This window comes from Xiphophorus couchianus, chromosome 15, assembly GCF_001444195.1.
Source record: "Xiphophorus couchianus chromosome 15, X_couchianus-1.0, whole genome shotgun sequence".
NCBI lineage: Eukaryota > Metazoa > Chordata > Actinopteri > Cyprinodontiformes > Poeciliidae > Xiphophorus > Xiphophorus couchianus.
The window spans coordinates 9,855,524-9,874,989 of NC_040242.1; the positions used below are offsets into that span (position 1 = coordinate 9,855,524).

The 19,466-nt window shown below is 38.2% G+C and overlaps 1 protein-coding gene across 1 annotated transcript; it reads right to left on the reverse strand.

Moving 5' to 3' along the window:
- Nucleotides 1-60: 60 nt before the first annotated feature.
- On the reverse strand, nt 61-15,629 carry esr1 (estrogen receptor 1). The gene is made up of 10 exons (XM_028040644.1): nt 15,304-15,629; nt 14,197-14,622; nt 13,182-13,432; nt 10,132-10,248; nt 9,586-9,764; nt 9,342-9,495; nt 5,249-5,387; nt 4,119-4,252; nt 3,058-3,241; nt 61-1,971 (listed from the first exon to the last, which is right to left on the reverse strand). Exons 1-10 carry the CDS (start codon nt 15,312-15,314, stop codon nt 1,683-1,685), a joined length of 1,884 nt encoding a protein of 627 aa, XP_027896445.1. The 5' UTR covers nt 15,315-15,629; the 3' UTR covers nt 61-1,682.
- Between the last annotated feature and the right edge of the window lie 3,837 nt (nt 15,630-19,466).

Here is a 19,466-nt window from a genome sequence, read left to right on the forward strand (position 1 = left end):
GTGGTTTCCTGGACCTGATTTGTTGCATATATTTAAAAAAAAAAAAAAAGTGAGCAAAAGTTTCCCAACATCAGCCTTTATTTACATGCACAGTAAACACATGATAAATGACATCCGGTTTGGCTGGATTTACCCTTTAATTCAGCTCAAGTGGCCAAATACGCTCTTCTTCTAACCCTTTTCGAACATTTCCCACACATTTATGCTGAGCTGCCTGTCAATTGCTTTCCTGAAATTCATAAATGTCAGAAAGTTTTTCTTCATAATACGAAATATAGAAAATCATAAAAATAGGAGCAGCTTGTGTGTCTGAACTCTTAAGGTCTTGATGGCGGCTGCTGTGGATAACACTCCATGTGTCCTTCAGGGATACAAAATGTCTTGTTTTAAAAAAAAAAAAAGGTTGCAACTTCCAGGACATTACTCTGCTTTTTAGGAAACTTAAGGATCCCTTTACAAACTGCTAAATCTGATCTAAAGTCAGGAATTAGTCCATCTAAACAACTTGATCTCCAGGCTAACGCTGGATTAAGATCAACAGTGTTCTGTTAGCTTAGCACAATTAAATCTCCAAACAGAAACGGGAGACTAAAGCTTTTATAGTGTAATAATAATATCTGGTCTTTGTTTTGAAGCTTTGAAGCAATAGGAGAGAAAAGACTACTGCAAATTACTTTTGTTTTCATTATGATTTATATAATTGTCCAACAGAAGGAATATCTCATTTTCCAACTTTTGGAGCATAAACCTGCATCTGACGCTCCAAGGTAACCAGACCCGCTAAAATATTTGCCTAGTCTGACAGGAAAAGATCATTTGCAAACTTTCTTTAAAGTACTGAAAAAAATCAACAAAATTTAAAATTCAGAAGTCAGAAATTTACCATTTAAAATTTAGTTATTATACTTAGATTAGTAGATGAGTAAATCCAGCCAAAGTGCCTGCAATGAATTACGTAAGCATCAGATTGTGGATGAAACATTGAACTGAAGATCACTCTGCCCCGCCTATCCCTCTGTTAAAGTCTCAATGTTGAAAACACGTGCCAGGACACAAGCTCACATCAACATTTAGCATAAATTCAGAGAAAATTGCTGCAGGTAAGCATAGAAAACCCCTCCTGTACACAGACAGCAGTGGATAACAGTTACTTAGCACATAAGTAATCTTTCTTTTAATCTGTAATCAGTGTGGGCTGAACTGATCTGATTCCTTTTAGGCATTTGACCTACAAGCTCATTTCAAAACTAAATTGATTAAAATTTTGTGCACGGATGCAATATGTGGCGTTTCAGTTTCACCAGTAATTGCTGGGTAATTACCTCCTATATGCAAAAGTAAAAATAATGCCCATTAGTCCTTCAGTCAGAAGAAGTGCACTTTGGTCAAGATAAAGAATACACAAAAAATTAGCTGCTCATCCTTTCAAATCACTGCGTGTCAAAGTATGACGACGTATCTGCTGTTGGAAATTAAAAGCAAAGCAAAAAAGATGAAACTCAGCAAATAAAAGGAACTGAGGCTCAGATTGTGCCGAGAAGGTGAAACTTCTCCCCATTTGGCTATAAAATTACATTCTTATTTATAAATTACTTTCTGATCAAATCAATGGCAATGTAACCTTCAGCTGTCATTTCCAAAACTGCATGTGTCATTCACAAAATTGACTATCGCCCCCCAACTCACAGGACCTGGGTGCAGTCGGAGCGGGAGCCTCCGTACTGCAGGACGCTGGGAGCCGAGGGGGTTCTGATTAGGGTCTCGCTGCCATCTCGAGGTCCGGAACCGGCTGGAGAGGAGCCGCCCAAACACACACCACTGGTGGAGGGAGGAGCTTTGTCATCTGGAGATGAAGGCTGAGACGGTTTGACCGGGTGGTGGCGGTGGGCATCGAGCATCTCCAGCAGCAGATCGTACAGAGGCACTTTGTTCTTGCATTTCATGCTGTAGAGGTGCTCCATGCCTTTGTTGCTGCACAGGCGTAAACAAAAAGGAGAAGTGATGGTTAAAGTGACTTTAATCAGTAAATAAGGTGACGCTTTAGATAATAATGCATCCTGTTGAGTCCAAAAACATTAGTTTCTGTTATAAAATGCCCCCTAATTTGCATTCGTTTATAGTCTTTGATGCTCATATTGCAAATAAATATTAAAAGCATTTTATTTCACTCTAAAAACCCACAGCTACAAATTGGAACAGTATGTTTTTTGTCTTGTCGTTTAATTTGTCAAATAGTAAAGATGCGAGGTTATTCATGGTAGATGGTATTGATACTGAAATGCACCATTTAGAAATTTCTTATAAACAGAGTTTTCACATTTTTTCTCAAATGCATAATTTTTCATTTACAGATATTATAAAATACTAATTTTTACCAAATATCAGTATTGTTTTAGCATATTTGTGATTTGTTGTGACTGGAGGTTCAAGCTTTCAGCAGCTCAATTCTGTAAATGGTGAGGAAAGGTTAGCACTCAGCATGAAACAAAACGCTGCTTCAAATGCTTAAGAACACCTCAGCTCATTACAGCAGATCGACTTTGTAATTAATGCAAATTATACGGCTCATCTTTACATAAACTGGTGTTTTTATGGTTTGTGTAAAACAAAAGTGCAAAAGAGGCAAGAGATAAATCTGACTTTCAAACAAAACTGGAATCTAAGGTTGGGAAGTAGAAGATTGTTTGCTTTTGTATCGGAAACTTTCTAAGAAGTTACAGCATTAAGTATTGTAACATTCAGATGTATCAAAAGTTATAACACCAAAACCATGGGAATTGAAAATTTACCCCTAACTTCAGCACATCGTCACGTTTCTTCTTTCTTGCCTATGTTATTTTTAGCGAAAAGTGATTCTGGGAAAAAAAGAAAGAAAGAAAACAAAATAATTTTGGCAAAAAATGACTTGGGCCATTATTTTAGGAAGGTGACGATTTTCACTCTTTTGAAGCTGTTCTCTGTAAAATTAAATAATGTCAAATGTGAAGAAGAATAAAGCCTTAATCAAACTAATGTGAATCCAGCAGCGCTCCCGAGTCCCTTCTCGCTCGGTTGTACCTCATGTGTCTGATGTGGGAGAGCAGCAGGAGCAGCTGGGCCTGCCGTCTCGCCTGCTGCTGAGCCGAGTATCCTGATTGGCTGATGTGATGTATGAGTGCATCCGTGATGGTGTCCAGGACATTCTGGACGGCCGCGCTGTCGTGGAGGGGCTCCATTGTTCCAGTGCAGAAAGAAAACGCACCTGATGGAAGAGAATCTGATTACTGCAGCTCGGCTAATATTTCAGACAAACGGAGAGACATTTCAAATTAACAATCTGCAAGACTAATTTAACTTCATTCAGACTCAGTTTAAAGCAAAAATCCCAACTGCAGTTTGCTTTGACTAGGAGGTAATAAAGGTGAGTCACAGATATAAATGGAAAGACTGATTTAGACTGAAGCATTTTAATCAAAAACCATACAAAAGTTCATCATGAACCAGCAGCTGAGCTCTCCGTCTCATGCCCCAGGTATTTCCGACTTCTCTGCTTCTTATACAGAATATCTCAACAAATACCCCACCCCTGTGGTGCTTCATGTAGTCAAGGCAACAGCTATCACGCACATTGACGATACTGGCCTTTTCAGAACACTCTGTTCGCCTAATTTGTTGCTCTCAGAGCTACACCTCTGTGGGTGTAGTTTGACACTGCTTAATGTTTGCTCTCTGCAGCAGAAATGAGAACTTGTGACACGATGTGCATGCAAACAAAACTGTGAAACCTGTTTCTGATATACACTCCCAGAAATGTTGACGCAATTTCGTCACCTTCAAAGTGTGTGTAAATGCTGTGGATTTCTAAATGTTTACATGTCAACGTTCAACATTTCTCCACTTTTAGATGAATAAAGGTCACATCCTTTAGTTTCTGAAGTAAAAATAGACAATCTGATGATGGATGGATGGACGGACGGACGGATGAAAGAACAGACAGACGGACGTCACCTTTAGATAGAGGACGAAAGATTAAATTGCGGATTCAAATTGTCTTCCAAACTTTCCAAGACTGAGTATAAACCCAGTCCTCATGTCCTCATGTTCTCATGTCCACCTTCACGTTAAACACTTTGTCTTACCAGAGTTGAGCAGGATGATCGCTTTGAGGCAAACAAATTCCTCCGGTTTGAGTTTGAGCATGCGGAAGCGGGAAGAGGTGGCCAGCAGCATGTCGAAGATCTCCGCCATGCCTTCAACACAGTCTCCTTCATTCCTGGGGAGCAGAATTTACAAATACAGTTTGGTAAAACATAAAAGCCGCTGACGACATAACAGAAACAGAGCCTAAGTTCTGGTCTGTGGAGCTCCGTCAAAAGAGAGAAAAAGAAAATCTGAGGCACTTTACTGGTATGAAACTATCCAAAGATTAAGAACTAATGTACTGAATCACTGCACTGCTCCATTTACCAGTATGGCAGAAAAGTGAGGGGAAAGATGGATAATATCCAGTTGCTTCAGTGCGAGATAAACTTGGATGGCACAAGGGCAGGGGAATGTGTCAGTCCTGACCCCACAGCATTTTAGTCATCATGTCCAATTGGCGAGGGCACTCATTCAGGGACCGGGTTTTAGAGATAATACTCCATAATACGCTTTTGAATCAGATGGAGCCATCAGAGGGTAAAAGCTCTCTCTGCTGCTCGTCTCACTCTGCACTTTCTCTCCTCCTCCCAAAGGTAGATACTGTGGTCTGACCAGCCTGTTTACTCTGAACATGTGGGGAAATGGAGAGAACAAGCTGTGCCTGCAAAGCAGAAAACACCCTTATGTCTCCCTGCATCTCTATTTTCTACTCATCTCTGTCCCTCGTTGAGATCTCCCTGCTTTGCTTCTTTTCTTCTCTTCTCTTCCTTCTCTCCACTATTCAGTTTCCATCATTCTTTGCATTGAAGACTTTGATTAAAACCGGAGTCGTGGTTTCCAGCTCAGCCCCATGATGATTAGGAGGGTTATTTTAGGTTAGGGAGAGGCTGCTCTCCTCTCCACAGGGAGCAGGTGATTAGTCTTCCACTCTGTGACAGATGTGTTGGGATGGCACAAAAGCTGGCAAGGTGTGAAATGGAAAATCTACAATGCTGATGTATCACTCTTCAAATGTGTCCGAGATGAAAATGGAAAGAAATGTGGAAGAGGGGCAGGGCTAAAAAAAGATAAACAGCCAATCCGTTGGCACACCTGTTAATCTAAAGTTAGTAATAATCTTCTCTACCTGTCCAGTATTAGGTCTTGTGCAAAGATGAGTTTTCCAGGGCAGTGGATTGACCTCCAAATGAGTCCGATCATCAGCACCTCCAGCCATGAACTTTCCAGCAGTAGAACCTGATCGTGGAGGGAGAGCTGCAGGAAACCTGAAAACAGGAAATGCACCACGTCGGCCATTTTGTTTTTAAAGGAAGACTAAAATATCATTACCTTCACCTAAATGTGCATCTCAATGAATTACACTGTCATTATAAAACACTAACACTAAGATTATTCCTTTTAGCACATTGGGAAAGCTAAGATGATGATGTCAGAACTTTGTAAACTCCTGATTGGTTAATCGTGGTGATGGATGATTAAAATGTTTAATCTTTATGGCAGGGCCACATTTTCATCAAAACCCATATGTTGACAAAATAAGCAACTCCAATAACTCAAAACTTATTTTTGCTGCTGAATTATTGAATAACTATACATGTGAGCTCACCAACAATATGCTAATCTGTTATTTAGGTCATTCAACCATCAGATTTATACAAAGTGCTTTTATACACATTCGGTTTTCAAGTTTTTCTGGAGCCTCTGATCACTTTCTTTAAAAGGGATGCTGATATCAGCATTGGGGACATCTGTGTTTGTTTCAACAGATTCGGTGATAGGCTAACTACTTTAAGCCCAACTTGTACACAATAATTGTCTTTTCCAGTCTCATCAGATCATTTTTGAAGCAAAAATTAATCCGCATTGTGCTGGGCCAAGACAAACTGCTGTCCGTCATATTTACGGGCATATCAGAAACACAGCACAAAGGTTCGGGCGTGGGACTTTTCAGTTTAAAAAAGTAAAATGCAATTAAAATCTATGTAATTAATTAATCAAAATTAACTTGTTAAAGTCCTAGCCATAGTTAATTCACAACATTTTAGTTAAATTGAGACACATATTCTAAGTTAACAACTCAAACATGTGGCATTGCGGAAAAATATATTATCAACAAAAGAATAGTGGGCCTCTATAAGTCATCTTTGTAGACATGTTCTGTGGTTGGTTAAAGCAGAGGTTTTTGGTCACAATGATCACAATTACATTGATAGGCAAAAGAAGGAACTCTGCAAACCAGAAAACACTGTCCTAATTGTGAGGTAAAAGCAGTGGGAGCATCATTTTCTGTTTGGATTACGTTAAATATATGGCATCACGAAGAAAGATTATTATCAGTATGTGTAAATGTTCGAGCAATATTTAAAGGTATCAGCCAGAAACTAAAGGTTTGGGCTTAAAGGGGTTGAAAATTCATGTGAACTATTGTGAAAAGCTTGTTGAAGTTTGACGTTCAGTCCAAGTCATATAGCTTAAAATGTAATTTAATGAAACATAGAGATAAATCTATGAATGTGGAAAATCCTCAGGTGTACTCCTCGCAAAAAACCAAATGTTGTGAAGTAACCTGTCAGAAGCTTACATCATCATTTGAATGCTTTTATTATTCTGACATTTACAAAACAGAAATATTTTTGGTAAAACAGATGGAAAAAGGAGAAGTTTAGTTTATTCAATGTCAGACAGTAAGACAGAATGTTTTATTAAAAATACATGTACATTTCTGATTCAAATTTCAAGTAATTTATGACTAATTGAATTAGTGAAATCATTATACATAATTGGAAGGGATGCACTTGAGTGTCCTGTTGTGTAATAATAATGTTTTCTGTCCCTTGTCGTCTTACCAACTATAAAAATCAAACATGATCTTGTTTTTGAGCAATGGATGCTAATTTAAATGAATCCACTCAAGGGAAAGCTTATCGCTGGCTCTCAGCTGTCTAAATTAACACGTAATTACAGCCAGTCTTTTCTAATTGCCTCCCTCTGCACCCTGTTTGGGACTCCTTTCAATTAAAGCTGTGTGTCTTTGGGCTTTTAGTGACGCAGGAGGTCGTAATGCCTCAAAATAAGAATTTACTCTTCCTGTCAGATGAATGTGAGTTAGCGTGCGTTTTGCAGCTACACACCGTAGCTGCAAATGGGCTCGATGGGGTGCCGGCAGATTGACCAAACAATGCTCTCAAAGGTGATTACTGTAATTACCATCACCTTAATGGCTCTGCATTTGTGTGTGTTTGTCGTCGTGTAAGAACCCAGAACCACAAGGTTTGTCAAGTAGTGCATCGTGATGAATGTTTACGAGACGCAGAAATTTTGTAAAATATATTTTAGACACATAAGTAAGGTCATGATGCACTAGATGTGAGCTTACCTGTAGCTTTGCAAAGTAATTATTAATGTACATACAGTACCATTGAAATAAACAACTTCCATCACAGATAACGGGGAAAAGTTTTATGACCAAACAAAAAAGCTTGAGCTAATTTGACCACTACGACAAGAAGTACTGTGCAGCATACTAGTGGTAGTATCATGCCGTGTGGTTGTTTCACAGCCAATGGTGCTTGGAATAATGAAAGAGGACTTCACACCAAAGCACACAGTTGGGTGGTCTACCAGGACAACAATCATGTGAACATCAAACATTGTTTTCAAATGCATAGAGCTAGCTAGCATTAAGTATCTGGAACAGTTTTCTACTTTAACATTTCATAAAAATGTGCTGATTTTGCTTTGAAGTGAAGTCCATGGCTGGAAATCAACCAAGTGAAATTAACTCAAACAAACACGCAAATATCCACCCAAAAGGATGCCAGAAGGGCTTTGATGGCTAAAAAGGTCACAAGCAATTTGCTGCGAGATGTAAATCCAAATGTAAGTGTGGTTTTAAGGATTAGGTAAAATCTACATTGCATCTAAATTTGTGCACCCAGGTTTTACTAAAATATAAGCCTCACTGCAGTTTTATAAGCCAAGCTTCAACGTCTTGCCAAACATTTTTAAAGCATCTAAACTTTGATTAGAGGCATTAGTTTGGAAAGGTGTTCTCATAATCTTTAGTAATTATGTGAAAATCCTTTTTGGCAACCAAAAGGATTGTCAAACCTAATTTTATTCTATGTATTGTTTGAACAAAAGCACCCAGCACTTAAATACCAAGAGGTGTTAACAGTAATGGCTCCCTCACTCTAAGCTTCCAAGCAACAAAATAAGAGATATTTTCAGCCCAAACTACCACATGGTGAACACTAAAATTTGACAAGCCTATTAACCGAGAGCATAATAAAGAAATAAAGAGCCCAAACAATTTAAACTATTTACAACTAGACTGTATATCAAAAGGTAAAATAACAATGGTTTTGGAATTTGTTTGATATCAAATGACACAAATTCAAGACTTGAATTTGAATTTTTGGAGCTATATGTGCCACATGCTTTGTTTTCGCAGTAGGCTAAATATGCATATTACTGAAAATAACCATTACTGCAGAAAAACATAAGACTTTACAAGATATTAAAAGTGAAATGATGTTAAAAGGTGTAAAAGACTAAAAAACATAATCAGCAATATTGAGATCAATGACTCTGCCTTCCAGTCTCACCTAAAGTAATTCATCCACCGAAGCCTGAATGTTGCCTTTGTGTTAGCACCAAACTGACCATCCCTTAATGCCTTGAAGGATGTTTATAATGGGGTTTTTTTTATTATTATTTCACATAATTTCTTTTAAATGCATAAATTAATTCTTTGTTTTGTATTTTTATGTGAATTTTATTTTGTACGCCTGCTATTTTGAACATAATTTTAAAGACGCAGCTTGAACAAAAATGTCTCATAAGTTCACCTGGGCCATTTTAGGGATGTAACACTAAATTAATTATTTAATATTTGTTTTTGCAGAATTAAAAAGACACCCCCTGTTACATTCAAAAATAAGTGCATCCATTGTCACAAGTAACATTAGCTATTGACCCGATCCATTTTAGGGATGCAATACTAAATTATTTATTCACATTTAGGCTCTGCGATCTAAAAAGAACCCTTAAAAATGCCTTTTATCTGGGAGAGTTTCTCCTGTAAATCTGAAATTCTTGTCCGATAGCTGATATTTGTAAGCATTACCAGGAAATATTTAACAGAACCTAGACCAACAGAAGCAAATACATACAAGACAAATAATATAGGAGCACAAATTTAGAAATTTCTTTCCAACCTGGGAGCTTCTTTGCCCAAGCGATCATGTGGACTAGCTCCTTGTCGGCCATACTGGTCAGCAGGGTCATCATGGTGACCTCAGTATAGGGTCGGCTCATCTTCTGACGGGAGCACAGAATCGGGGGCTCAGCGCCCTGAAGGAGAAGCAGAACCTGGAAACACAAGAGGTGAGCATTGATGAATATCAGGTAAAAATTTAAAAAAATTTTTTTAAAGATTAGTTGTAGTAAAACAATGAGCACCTGGTCAGATGGCAGGCTGGTCACTGAGGATCTCGCTCCTCCCAGGGCACTGCTGCGTCTCCTTTTATCATGATGGGGTGCAGCTTTGTGCTCCAGACCTTTTCCAGTTTTTTCTCTGTCACTGACGCCCGTCTGTCGTTTGTCGCGCTGCAGAACGCGACCACGGTCTTTTCGCACACCTTAATGACAGAACATGCGTGATGCATAAAATGCTTCCTGATGACTTCTGGACATCAACCATCAGATATCCTGGTGTTACCACGTCTAATGTCTAGATTAAATGATTGATGTAAAAACATAAGAAGCTGGAGTGCGTTAATGAGCAGTTGTACTCGTTTGAGAGAAATCTCAAGGTCTTGTTAAAGTTCATGCTTATCTATGTCTAACAACACTCTCTTCTAATTAGCAAAGGATTGATCCATCAAATTTGATGTTCAATTTCTGAGGAAGAACATGTATAGCTAACATCTAAGTTGTCAAAAAATAAGTCTCTATAAAAATTGTATGACTAAAGAAAAATGAACAAAAGAACAGGAATCTTCTCACCTCCTTTCATCATACCCACTTCGTAACACTTCCTGAGTCGGCAAGCCTGGCAGCTCTTCCTCCTATTCCTGTCGATAGTACACTGATTGGTCGCTGGGCACATATAGTCATTGTGACCTGAAATGGGAGAAAATCTATTACTCTTAGACTATAAGTCTAATTTTCCATCCAAAATTGAGCTATTTAACAGCCAGGAACACTCCATTCCCTTTCCCAAATTAATCTAAGATGAAGAAAATTAAAACAAGGCATCTTGGATTTGCCATTGCCATGGAGACTATTGGTTTCTGTATGACTTGTCATTCTTTGTAAGATTTTCCATCAATATGCTTCAGATTCAACTCATTAACTAAGCCACCAAACAGATGAAGTTCGTCTGTGCACATAGAGATATTGATAGTGTGAGGCTGGAAAAATGTGGTCAATAGCTCATTAAAAAATGCTTCTTTTATATTTCCAAGCAGTTCACCACTTTTCCAGCAGTGGTAAAAAATGAAATAAAAAATCTGCTCAATATACAGTACAGACCAAAAGTTTGGACACACCTTTTAATTCAATGAGTTTTCTTTATTTTCATGACTATTGACATTGTAGATTCACACTGAAGGCATCAAAACTATGAATAACACATGTGAAAATATACACTAAACAAAAAAGTGTAAAACAACTGAAAATACCCCTTATATTCTAGTTTCTTCAAAGTAGCAACCTTTTGCTGTGATTATTGCTTTGCACACACTCTGCATTTTCTTGATGAGCTTCAAGAGGTAGTCACCTGAAATGGTTTTCACTTCATAGGTGTGCCCTGTCAGGTTAATAAGTGGGATTTCTTGCCTTATAAATAGTCATGAAAATAAAGAAAACCCATTGAATTAGAAAGGTGTGTCCAAACTTTTGGTCTGTACTGTATGTAAGATGTCTTCATCTTATGTAACTTTATCTTTATCTGTGCAGGGACATTAATCAAACTTTAGTTGCCTCTTTGTTTGCAGGTAATTTACTTGGTATAATGAATCCCTCAAAGTTAGTTATACTATAAAGCTGGAACTCATTTAAGAATTTAACCTTTATCACTTTATTTTTAATGAATATTGCAGCTGTTTCTATAAAGTAGAGGGAGAGATTAAGGGACCACGGGGGCACAAATTATCAAATCAAAACTGCTTGCTCACATAGAAAAGAGTGGGATGTGGGCCACTCTTCCTTTAAGAAATCTAGCTGTACATAAGATAAAAACATAATTATTAAAATACAAATACTTTGTGTTCCTGACATTCTCCATTTTAATAAGATTTCAATTTGGCAGTAAAGATTTTGCTCTGACTAAAAAAGAAGTCTCCATCTGCAACAACAGCCTAAACTTTAAATTGCCTTCCTACGCAATTCCACTCGATTCTCATCTCCCTTCATTGCTGCATCCGGGATTTCTCCCATTGAGCTGGATTTATCATCCAATCATTGCACAGAAGGAGGAGTTGTGAATGTTGATATCAATTTTGTGCGCTGCTTTATAGCAGCGGTCCGCCTGCAGTTTTAACAACAGCAGCGGAGGAAGTGACCAAAGCCATTCAGTCCGCTTCCAAGTACTGAGCAAATAAAGTTGGAGCAAGACAAATGTTTGATACATTTTATTGCTGCCATTGGTCTACTCCCCATAGAGTTTGGCAAAAGTATCATATTTCACTTGGCCCCATGAAAGAGGTGGGCGGGCTAAATGTTAGAGAAGCACAACTTCCAGTAAATCAGATCCAATCTTTCTAACTTCAACAGAGTCCAGTTCTCCAGCCACCAATCATTTCTCAACAGGTGAGGATTCAGAGCCCTTGTATGAAGCAAAGTGTAGAACAAGGGGCTGGATTTGACCAGGTTATCAACCGCCTGTACTGGATCAAAACTAGCTGAAGGGCTGAAAATGGCCCCCAGACCAAACTTTGGACACCTATTTTAGAGAAACTATTTTACCATTACAATAGCCATTGTGCATAATTTGATGTGTAATAATTTATTTTCCTTAATACACTGAAAGAGAAAAAAGGCTAGCAGGTTTACTATCCAAGCAAACCTGCCACATAGTGAAGAGTAATTGCCCCCTAAGCTTAATTTATCCCCACTCTTGGCAGCAACCATTGCCATGAAACCCTTTAAATAACAGACAGCTAATCTTTGGTGTGTAGCAACTTTGGTTCAGTCTTTGTTGCAGACATCTGAATACCTTAAGTATGAATGAGCTTAAGGTCAGAAGCTGAAGGCCGGACGTTAGGATTCATGGATCTATCAGTATCTACAAGTCTATGGCTGCGGTATTGCAGCCATAGACTTGTCAAAAGCCATAGACTTGCCATAGACCTATCAAAATTACTCTTAGAGTAATTTTGATAGGTCTTCCACTGGAGGTAAAGTTTACCACTCTTCCATGTTGTGTGTGTGTAGATAATAGTTCTCACAGTGGCTAATTGGAGTTCAAAATCCTTTTAAATGCCTTTGTAACTCTTTCCAGACAAATGTCGCTGATTTGTTTTTCTTAAGCTCAAGATCATTGTGTGCTGCTTTTCGTCTGGTTTGTGTTGTCACAAAGATTATATTTCAGGGATTTATTTATGGACTGGCAGTAATCAGGCTTGTCTGTGGTGAAGGAAATAAACCAAAAAATGTGGTTGTAAAGGTAATTTATGGTTTAATTCAAGAATGGAGTCATATTGTGACATAGAACTAAGATTGCTTGGTATTTACTCTGGTCAAAAAAAGAAAAACAATCTTTGGGGGTGTAAATACTTTTTCAAAGGACTTTAAGGCCCAACAGGTGGAAGAAAGGTGAAGAGAAAAACCAGGAAATGGGTTTTAGTCTAAATTTCAGTCCTCATCGTTTATCTCTGTGAGAAATATTTTTCATTTATGTAAATGACTTCATTTCTCTGGCTGACGAGAGAGGCACATCAGAGTACATTCATAATTGTGGTCTGATGTGTTCTTTCATGTTGCTTTTCTCAATGACAGATGTAATAAAACACATGATTTAAGCTTCATAATGTCATGGCGGTCTGTCTCCCTACCCTGAATGCTCCTCTTGAAGAAGGCCTTGCAGCCCTCACAGGACCACACCCCATAGTGGTACCCGGAGGCATAGTCGCTGCACACAGCACAGAAACGCGTCTCTTTAGGCATCTCAAACCCCCCGGCTGTGGCGCCGGCTCCGACTCCGACTCCAACTCCAACTCCGACTCCAGCTCCCAGCTCTCCCACACTGCATGCCTCGTCACGGGTGTCACACTGGTCCTCTCTGGAGGCCGGCTGGTGACTGGATCTGCAACAGGCCGTGAATTTCAATTTGGTGATTTGGTGTTCTCATCAAGACAATTTGTGACGTTAATAAAACTATACAGATAACAGATTTTATCAGCACTTAGCCAAAGAGTAAAATATATTAAATATATAAAGAATGCAAGATAAAATTATTTTCTGTATTTAAACCCTAAAAATCAATAAAAGATTGAATTGAACTCTGGCTTAAATACTGACACAGGCTAAGACCAGGCTTCTGTTTTCCTCCTAAATCAGGAAACGTGTTTGTGTACTTCTGTTGCTCTTACATATTGTTCCCCTCTCAAGGTCCTTCACAACGTCCCTAATCTCTGGAATTAGAAACCCCGGACAACGCTTGATACTTTCTATAGAGATAGCGGTGGTGTTTGGCTGAAAGCAGCAGATTAAGAAGCTGTGTGGTTAACTAATTATGTTTGTTTAAATGGCATTTTGGAGAAGACGCAACTAAAAATGCCAATGTCATTACTCATAAGTTGCAAATCCTTTGTTCCATTTCTTTTTTCTTTTTTACTTCAATGAGCAGTGATTGCAGATATGTAGCAAAACGGGACCAAAGTGTATAAAAACTGAAAATAAACCAACCAGACTATTTTTTAAATGTGAAAATTAGCTGCGCTTTCTCCAAACTTGTGCATAATCTAAGAAATCAAAGCACTGTGAAAGTCACAAAAAAAAAAGCATATTTACTTAAATACATCAATTTTACTGTTTTAAAGACACACAGAAGCATTTTAATTCCCATACCTATAAGCTGGTGTTGAAGCAGTTTCCAGATAGTGGTGGCTTGGAGCATGCATAAAGGGGCTGAGCCTCGGACTGGTGGGCACAAACACAAGAGGACTGGTCGGCCCACTCCCCAGAGAGTGAAGGCTGCCATCAGACGGTGGTCCCTGGGCGTCCAGAGGAGCAGAGAAGTAGCCAGTGGTAGAGTGACTGTAAAGAGGTGTTGGGGCAGGGGTGGGGGTAGCATAGTCGTACGTCCCTTCCAGGAAGTCAACAGCAGCTACCCCTCCGGAGCCCCGGCTCTCTTCAGGGTACATGTCACTGAGGGGGGCACGGGGTGAGGGTGGGAGACGTGTCGAGGAGAGGGTCTCCAGCTCTGAGGAGGCTGGGCTTATCCTGGGTCTGAGTGCTGGTCCGAACTCCTGCTTGCTCTGCACCGGGTTCTGCCTGAGCAACATCACAGCACAGCAGCAGTGATAAGCAACATGATTTAGACTTGCTCTCCCATTTGCTGTGTGGGAGAGCGTAGTGCTGCTCTCCCTCTCTCTGGGTCTCGTCTTTTCCAATAAGTCCTGTCAAACAACTTGGATGGACCAATAACTGCTTCTCCTCTGTGTGCTTGAAGCTTCTGCTCTCAAGCTCCAAAGGAACAACAGCAAAAAAAAAAAAAAAATACAGCTAGAAAGACTCCTCCCAATCTCACTTTATTTTTTCACTGTATTTTTTTACTCTAATAGATCTCTACCAAAGTGTGGGAGTGAGGGAAAGCAAGTGGGAGAAAGGAAAAAAGGAATGACAAAAATAAAAATAGTGATTCCTAAACAACTTGCTTGTATTTTTCTCCTCCCTACAGCTATTTCTAATTTACCTTTGTCTTAGACTGAAAAGCTCTTTATTTCTTACAGCTGGATTCCAGATTGAATGTAACTCCAAAGTAGCGGTGTGTGTGTGTGTGTCTGAATATTCACCCCTCATTTAGCTGATATCGAGCACTCTGCGAGTATCACCAGTCTATTTCCTGCCAAATTATTATCCAACAAACACACAGTCGCTGACTAAATCACAGAGCATGTAGACTAAACATTTAAACCACAGAAAAAGCCAAAACTATCACAAGATATAACTCACCTCTTATACATGAATCATCCTCGGATATGCTGCGCAACAGCGACTAATTCCTCTTCTCTTCCTCTCTGCCTGCCTCACAGGCATTTAGGTGGGCTCACCGTACTCAGTGGAAACAGTGGAAAGGTTTAAAAAAGGATAAACAAATTAAAGATGCAGCCAAATCAATAAGTGCTGTGTGTTTAAGAGCCAGGTCACCATAACACAGCAAACAAAACTGGAGGTCAAATCTCATTCTGACATCCAATAATTACACAATCAATCCCATTTAAGGGTATTTTTCATGATTTAGATGTAAAAAATAAATAAATAAATAAAAAGGTTATAAAAAATAAAGTATAAAATAAAAATGTTCTCCAAGTATTTATGTTAATTGGATTTATTTATGTACATGTGAAACCAGAAGTTTATAAACAATATTAAAAAAATAGACAACTTTGTTTCCTGTTTGCCTGAAATTAGACCCTGTTTTAAGTCAGTTAGGATCATCTAAATTATTCATATTTGCTACAAGCCACAAAAATTAGACATCTTCAAGAGCTTATGTACATTTCCTTTTTTTATCATAAAGTTAATTTGTAATTGATTGGGTGGTGAACATGTGGTAATGACTCACTGGGAAGACTCCTTTGTGTCTAGGTTTTCATTTCCTGGCTGATGTCCTGAAATGTTGCTTCAATATTTCATCTTAATGTTTGTTCCTCATAGTGCCATCCATTTTGAGAAGTGCATCAACTCCTCAGGAGCAAAACTGTGACACTGATGCTGTCACGTACCGTCCTTATTCTTCAGTTTGGATGGCGTTCACAGGTTTGCAAGCTTCCCTGTTTTCCTGATTACGCAACAGCTGATATTATCATCAAACACTTTTGTTTCATCAGATCAAAGGACATGTTTCCGAAATCTATGATCTTAGTACCTGAGCAAATTTGCTATCAGAATTTTTTTTTTCCAAGAATTCCTCTTGTTGAGTGGCCTTTCGGCCCCTACTAACACAGGATTAATTTCACTGTAAATAATGAAACTTATCAGCTTTGACCTATATCTTCACATGTATTTTGATTTTGTGCTCAGGTTGATAAATTCATCACCCAAACACATTAATGTTTAGGACACAGAACCAACCTGCATTCTGAAATATATGATAGTGGGAATTTTACCATGCTGTTTAAAGTTGTGTAAACTTGTTTGAATAAAAGTGAAAACTTCAGGCATTTGGAAACCGTTCCCAAGAATGATCCAAACTTGTGGAGGCTTGTAATCCTCCATCTGATATTTTGGCTGATTTTTCATTTTCCAGTAATGTCATGTAGCAGTGCATCTGCATGTCTACCGGTGTTTAACTCATATATTGTGAATTAACCTTACACAAACTTATAAAGCTATAACATCACAAAGAGAGCCTTCCCAAATTGCGCAAAGTAATCTTAGTGCAAAAAGCTTCTGAATTTGAATTAATTGATTAAAAAGTTTAAAATGAAATGTCTTTCATTCTAGTGTTTGGCAAACTAAAAATTTCATTTAAAAACAAAAAAGCAATGGTGATGTGTGTTTTTCTTTTTCACTGTAAATGATCCGTTTTCAACTGCATTTTATGTTCAAAAGAGAAATCGTAGGGTTTGCTCCTTAAATGTTCAGGAATCAGATGTCAAGGTAAGTATCGCACCTGAGTGCAAATACATAAAAAAAGATGAGTCTAGACCAGGCATGTCCAAAGTCCGGCCCGAGGGCCAATCACGGCCCGCGGTCAGATTTCATACGGCCCGCAGCTTCGGTCTTATAATGTATTATTTATGGCCTGCCTGCACTGTGAAACAGAATAAATAAATCATAAAACTTGAAACTGTAATCCCTCCTTTCACCAAATGGTGGCAGCACCACTTTAATACTATCAGTCTCTGCCTCCGTGCAGCGAACCGCTCTCCGTTCATTTCTGCCATGGCCACTGCACAGAAAAGTTTACAGTGAGGGCCGCCGCTTTCAAGAGAGATGGGAATTATAACACTTCTTCACTGAAAATCAAGGCAATTGTGCTTGTCTAATTTGTGAGACGGTTGCCTTGTTTAAGGATTTCAACGTAAAGAGACACTACCAGACTAAACATGCTAACACATACAACAAGCTAACAGGAAGTGACCGTGCTGAAAAACTAAAGCAGCTCCAAGCTGCACTGGCATCACAACAGCGATTCTTCACGCGGGCCTGTGAGTCAAAAGAAAATACCACCAAAGCAAGCTACGATGTTATTGTTAAACATGGCAAACCTTCTACTGAAGGTACATTTATCAAAGACTGTGTTATGAAAATGGTGGAGAACATTTTGCCCTGAGAAGAAGCAAGAATTTGCGAATGTTTGCCTGGCACGTAACAGTGTGGCACTGAGAGTTGAGGACATGAAACTGAGTGTTTTGAACGGCAACGTCTGTCACTATCAGCAGTGAAAAGCCAAAAGAACATTTATGGCACTTAATTTTATTAAACTCTTGAGTAAGATTTGGTTATTACTGTTGATGTTATGAACCTGTAGATGTGACAAACTATTACTTTCTGAAAGATATTGTAAATGACAAGAGCAAAATTCACTTGTTTTAAGATTTAATAATAACAGACAACTTTGCATTACTTATAACTCCTGTTTAAAATGTTCTTGAGGCAAAGATATTTTTAAACTCATGTAAATTTAAGGTATTTCATACAGTTTGTTCAATGTTATCTGACTCTCCAGATATGAATGAAAGGCAGAATTTGGGTTTTTAGAGTTGTTCTCATCTGCCTGAGTGGCTTATATTTGGTTATTTTGTCATTTGAAAAATAAAGATAATTGTGACAATGAAAATTGTTTTATAACGGTGTGTATTTGCATGAAACTTTTGTAGTTAAAAAATGTCCGAACAAACTATTGGCCCCCGGGCATCTTCACTTTATCAAATCTGGCCCTCTTTGCAAAAAGTTTGGACACCCCTGGTCTAGACAACTTTGAGAAATGTAATTTCTCTCTACAACAGGTTTTTAATCTGCAAGAATATAAGATATTGTCAATCAAATTTATATTGTTCAAGAACAGAAATGAGAGGTTCACTCTTTTTAAATTCATACGGAAACGATGAACACCACGTTGACAAAGTTTGACACAGAGCCCTCATCTCAATTTTTAAGGAGCATATTTCTTGACTTACCCTTCCGATTTTTATGACAGGTCAAGTGGAAAACTAACAGTTCTGATTATACATATTTCTGTGCAATTGCCCTGGAATAAAATTAAGACACCAGGAAACATTAAGGGTGGGAAATAAAACAGCCACAGTAAATGACCTAAAAGGCAAAGATAATGACTTCTTGCAGTAATTGCACCTATTTTCATCTAAGGTCTCACTGACAAAGCAGACAATTTATCTTTTAAAGAACATCAATTGTAATGCACATTTTAGTAGCAACTTCCAGCAGTTTTGTCAAATGGTCTCCAACCTGAACTCAGCCATATAAAAGGTCAACAGGTGAGCAACAAACTGATGTGACATCACAATAATAATTGATTATAATATTATATAATAATATTATAATAATATTGAATGTGAACGTTCTATGTGCATCGATTCAAACAGTGGTGTCAGAAAGTATTGCCCGATCAAGTAATTGTTGCAAAAATGCAGCAGATATGTTTCAGATTATTAAACACATTTTATTCTATCACCAAAGTGAATAGAAAAAATATTTTTAAAAGATGACTATCCAAACTAACCTGGCCCTATGTGGAAAATTAATAGCACCCCTTTTAAAGTCGTGATTAACCACATTTTTTAGAAAACTGAATTCAAATTTCTTAGCTACATCCAGCTCAGATTACTACAAATAGCTCAACCGCTATTGCCATAACTGAATCATTATCGGGAAATTTTTCATTATTATAAGAACACACCATAATAGCAAACATTATGGTCAGGTTTGCGGTTATATTTTTATCTGTTAGTTCAATCAGAGCATCAGTAAATAACTATTTGAAAATATGAAAAAATGCAATTAATGTGCACTTTATATTTAACACTAAATCTTCACTAGTCAACATGGTGAACTACAGGCACATATTGGATAATAGTGTTTTAATATCTTATATGCTGTGATGAAGCTCATCAGTAATTGCCAATAAAATAATACAATGACTTTTTAAA